The sequence below is a fragment of the Musa acuminata genome, chromosome BXJ2-6 (genome assembly GCF_036884655.1).
Source record: "Musa acuminata AAA Group cultivar baxijiao chromosome BXJ2-6, Cavendish_Baxijiao_AAA, whole genome shotgun sequence".
Taxonomy (NCBI): Eukaryota; Viridiplantae; Streptophyta; class Magnoliopsida; order Zingiberales; family Musaceae; genus Musa; species Musa acuminata.
The window spans coordinates 42,481,580-42,486,617 of NC_088343.1; the positions used below are offsets into that span (position 1 = coordinate 42,481,580).

General features: G+C 37.1%; 1 protein-coding gene across 7 annotated transcripts; it reads left to right on the forward strand.

Annotated features, from left to right (window-relative positions):
* The first annotated feature begins 2,022 nt into the window (after window positions 1-2,022).
* LOC135615725 (myb-related protein 2-like) lies at window positions 2,023-4,806 on the forward strand. Of its 7 annotated transcripts, none has more exons than XM_065114614.1 (8): window positions 2,028-2,318; window positions 2,442-2,652; window positions 2,728-2,804; window positions 2,927-2,984; window positions 3,062-3,140; window positions 3,208-3,283; window positions 3,853-4,009; window positions 4,106-4,806. In XM_065114614.1, the coding sequence occupies exons 2-8, from the start codon at window positions 2,442-2,444 to the stop codon at window positions 4,609-4,611; spliced, it is 1,164 nt and encodes a 387-aa protein (XP_064970686.1). In that variant the 5' UTR covers window positions 2,028-2,318; the 3' UTR covers window positions 4,612-4,806. The 7 variants fall into 7 exon arrangements, with proteins under 7 accessions (XP_064970687.1, XP_064970683.1, XP_064970688.1 ...); XM_065114613.1 differs by having other exon boundaries at window positions 2,029-2,318; window positions 4,103-4,806; XM_065114611.1 differs by having other exon boundaries at window positions 2,027-2,332; window positions 3,853-4,806.
* Window positions 4,807-5,038: the final 232 nt, after the last annotated feature.

Consider the following 5,038-nt stretch of genomic DNA (forward strand, 5'->3'; position numbering starts at 1 on the left):
TCATATAGTCAGATTAAGTTTGTAACTAGTTTACTCTCAGTTTCAATCAGTGGAGTGAGGCCAGACTTGACACTAAAAGCTGTACAAGTTAACTTGGTCAAGTTGTGAGTCAACTCCGATGATTTGAACTATGATTTTAAGCAATCCAATCAAATATTGGCCAACAGATGATGTACCAGTAGTCCAGAGAACATATTTCCTGTCAATATCCACATATGAAGAGTCAGTTGTATTATTGCTTATTTACCACTCAAGTTTTCTTATTCTTATGATTTGGAAGGTGGTTCCACACTGTGCTATGCAGAATGAAGAACATTTGAACATGTTGATGTACCGATCAAATGAACAAATGTACTGCAAACAATATATTCTCCCACAATCATAAAGTCGCAATCTAATGATGGTAGACCATATTTTGTGCCCAATCTAATCTTCATGCTAATGGAATAATATCGTTCGATAGCTAAAAAAATTCTGGATGTGACAAGGATCTTTATATCTTAGTTGAACAAATGGAGAAGAATATCACTGTATTTAAGATTCCTATCTTATTAATTAAGTCTGTCTATAAGCTGCAGGAAATCTCTATCACCACAATAAATTACAAACAGAAGAAGCATGGTAACATTATCAGATTTTCTGGGAAAAATATGTTTTAGAATATCTAGTTATAGAGTGAAAGAATGTTAAAGCCATATTGGTCATAGCCTCAAAACAAAACCAAATACTCCATAAACTTATTGTGATAGCATGAACTAATCTCCAACATGGTACACTATAGAAAAAACTCCATATCCATCTCGAGGCATGAGCTGACCAGATCTTTAATGGCAACCAGTTTCTTGTTAGACATCAGTTGCCATGCATAAACCTAGAAAATATTTGTCAATACAAGTTGATGATTAATTCCCACAAAAGCAGCATTTATAGGATAGTTCAATGCTTTGGAGTTTGTAGTCTAGAGAAGGAATACCTAAGGTGCTAAAGAAAGATTGGAAGTGAACTACTACTCATGATAAAAGACCTTGCTTTGTGGACTTGATCTTGATCCTTACTCTTTGTTGATTCAAGGAACAGGTTCTGTAGGCATAGAACATGAGTATTTATGCCTGTATTTGCATTAATATTTGCAATAGGTGCAAATCACATACACATACAAATTAACATGAACATATGTGCGCGGATGCAAGGCTTACATCATACTACAAGCTGACAGAGAAATATCAAGTGGTGGAGGGAAATCAAGTGACCCAGGTGTTAATGAAGATTTTGTGTGAAATGAAATTAAATACCCAAATTTCCTCTATGTTCTGTTCTCTTTCCCTAAGGTCTTAGACCAACAATTGCTTCAGTGTGATGACTGTCGACCGATGAATAGCTTCCAGATTCCTATCTTCCTTTTCTTTCTGGATAACTGAATAAGTACCAAACTTAGTGGAGGAGAAAAAAGGGAATTGAATCCTTATTCTATGTTCCATTCCTTGCTTTCAAATGGTACATGGAGCATCATGTAGGGTTTTCTGTTCTTTGTAGAACAGAGGCATCTAGTTCTGCTTCTGGATGCAACTGGTCAAACAGAATTTTCAACCTTCTCCTACCAAATTAATAGAAGTTCTCTCCTACTGTAACTGATAAAAATTCCTCAATCAACTTTATGAACTATGTATCTATACCAATTGCAATATATTGTATAGTTCTAGACTTCCATGAGAACCAAAATATCGTAAACCAACCACTTAAGATGTCCCTTCAGATGAGGCTTCCATGTGTAAGGGACTGCCTGATTAAGCTACTACAACTAAATTAGGAACAAAAAAAAAGAATTGCTAGTTATCAAGATATTAGAAGTGTTAACTTTGGGTAAGAAAATTCTACTTGAGTATAAGGTTCCTGCTTTTTCTTACAGTGACTTTTGTATTAAAAGATACATATTTGTGGAATTATTCCTTTGGACGTGTGACAAGCTAACGCTGTCCCACAAAAGTTGTTAATGCATAATACAAATGGAAGCTCTAGCCTGTGAGAATCGACAACAAAAGTTCCAAGACAAAGTCCTCAGCTACTTAAAGCAGCATAGACAATCATTTTTGAAGCTGTGAAGTTTAGATCTATGGCTGAGTCTTTGGTTCAAACAACTCCAAATTCCCTTTCCACTTGCCTCGTAAGGAGCGGCTTGGAGTCATTCCTCATCGCTTGAGGAGTTGAAGCAACTCAAGTTCCTTAGCAAGCGCAGCATACATACCGTGCATGTCTCAGCTTTCAGGAAATATTGCATTGATAGTATAGAAGCAAACCAGTTTGTTAGACGTGAAAGCAAGGTGAGGGCAAAAAGGTTAGAGAGAAAAAAAAAATGAAAACTTGATAAGAAGATTTTTTTTCTGTCTGGTTTGTGATGTTCTCTTCTAATTTAATTTGTTTATAATTTATTGTTTTTGAATCAGATGTTTCAGCATCAACCTCATCAAGGCCACAATAATCTCCTTTCTCCTAGGACGACATTTCCTTCAGAAAGGCAATTGTTTCTGCAAAGAGGAAATACTGCAGGAGAGCCAGGACTGGTTCTTTCAACTGATGCCAAGCCTAGACTTAAATGGAACCCTGAGCTCCATGAGAGATTTGTGGAGGCGGTGAATCAACTTGGTGGAGCAGACAGTGAGTATACATAGTTACATATATGTCTGTTATGTGCAGAATGTGCATGTGTAATGTAAGGTCATAATCTTGCAGAGGCTACTCCAAAAACAATCATGAGACTCATGGGCATTCCAGGATTAACTTTGTACCACCTAAAAAGTCATCTTCAGGTCCTAATTCACTTCTCAATTCCCTTCCCCCCACCCCCTTTCCCACTCTCTCTCTCTCTCTCTCTCTCTCTCTGGCTGTTGCCACTGCATTTAGAACTAATTTGCTATTATCGGGCTGTTAGAAATACAGGCTTGGTAAAAACCTCCTGGCTCAAACAAATACCGGAAGTACCAAGAATGGTAAGGCCAGCTCGTAGAGTCTATATTTAAAATCTCAAACTAGATAATGTGGTAAAAACAGTTTGTTTTACCTGCAGTTATTGGATGTACACTAGCAGCAGAGAAAACATCAGAGGGCAATGGATCATCAATGAACATCGCAGCCCCGACAAATAAGTAAGAAAACAGCAAATGCACTTTAGTTATTTAAAGCTGCACTGACCTCTGACTAATGGTACATTAGTTTCAGAACCATGCAGATTAATGAAGCACTCCAAATGCAAATTGAAGTACAAAGACAATTACATGAACAACTTGAGGTATGTGGTGAAGTCAATGATATCATACAATCTTTTTTAGCTTTCTCTTTTTCCTTTTTGATTTAAAATTGTAGTATCTTAAAAGTTTTTATTCAGAAAGAAGAAATTCTAAGAAAGAAAATACCAATCATCTGAAATGTTTCAACATCCATATAGATCAACTATCATGAGCCTTCAAATTTCACAATCAGATATCCTTTATCGATAAAGCATGAATGTCAAGTCCAATTACAGTTTTTTGCGAAAAACTTGAATGCATCCATACAGATGATTTCAACGGTGCATCAATATAAAATGTATGAACATAAATTGAATTGCTTAGAACAGAGATAACTCAAAAAATTGTAGTATTTGAGTTCCAAACTTCTTTCAGTTGCACTCGAAACGTACAGCAGCAAATACTGTAAAAAATGGAAAATTCAGCACTACCATGATCCTCTTGATATAGTAGAAACAAGAACAAGAGCAAAGCAATGAATTACAAAGCACTTCAAATCTTTGTTTTCAGTTTAAATTCCTCAAATTTTGTTAGATTATGCTGATATAATGTTATGAAATATACTGTAAAGGTGCAAAGACACTTACAACTCCAAATAGAGGCACAGGGAAAGTATTTGCAGTCAGTGCTAGAGAAGGCCCAAGAGACTCTTGGGAAGCAGAACTTGGGCTCCGCAGGGCTAGAAGTTGCCAAATTCCAACTCTCCGAACTGGTCTCTAAAGTCTCAGGTGAATGCTTCAGCGACCCATTTCCAGGTCTGGAAGAAAATCCTCGCCTGCATATGTTTCAACTAAACCCAGCTCAACTTGCTGATTGTTCAGTAGATAGTTGCTTGACATCGTCTGAGGGATCACAAAGGGAGCAAGATACACATGCTGCCATTATGGGATTAAGAGTCTCTCATCAAGATTTTCCTTTATACGTGAAACAATTCGGAGAGCACACCAGGCTTGAACAGACACAAAATGCATGGCATGGTGATTTGAGTAAGCAGAAGACTTTTACTTCATCAATTTTAAGAGATTCACAAAGGGCATCTTTCCCAATCCAGAGGGACCTAAACATTATACAAGCCAGTGTTAAGCCTCAAAGAGAAATTAGGGACAGTGGAACTGTTCCTGAGGCACGAAAGAAGGACAGAGATGATGAAGACATGTTTCTTGAACACACAAGCAGCAAGAGAGCAGCAGTCAAACAGGAGAGTCGAAAGCAATCAGACGGGTTTGAACTGCCATGTCTTACAACAGACCTAGAACTGAAAATCCATGAAGACACTGAAGGTGCTTCAAGTTGTAAAAAATTTGACCTGAATGGCTTCAGTTGGAACTGATATCTTAAACACAATGCCCATCAAAGAGAAAGATCCAAAGGAGTTGATTTGTGAAAATCAACAGAATCAGTCAATTCAGAAGATAGATTTTAGAGAACGAACTGAGGATGCTTGTAATGAATGAATTCTAAAAAGAGAACATGTCAAATGTTCGTAATTGGCACCATGGCGATGTAATAAACAGCATTATCAGCATAGCGTTTGACTGGTAGGTTAGAAATTGCAATCCACTGGTGACTCATGTTATAAAATTGGTTCTGCTTGAGAAGAGCAAAGATGAGATATTTTCTTTTAATATAATGCAGAGAGGACTCTGAAAAGAGCATTCACCACAATCCCACAATAATAGCAATGAGCCTTGCAACTTTATGATGCAATAATTCAAGGCGGATAAAACTCTACGATACACATTTATCAGATCCATCAA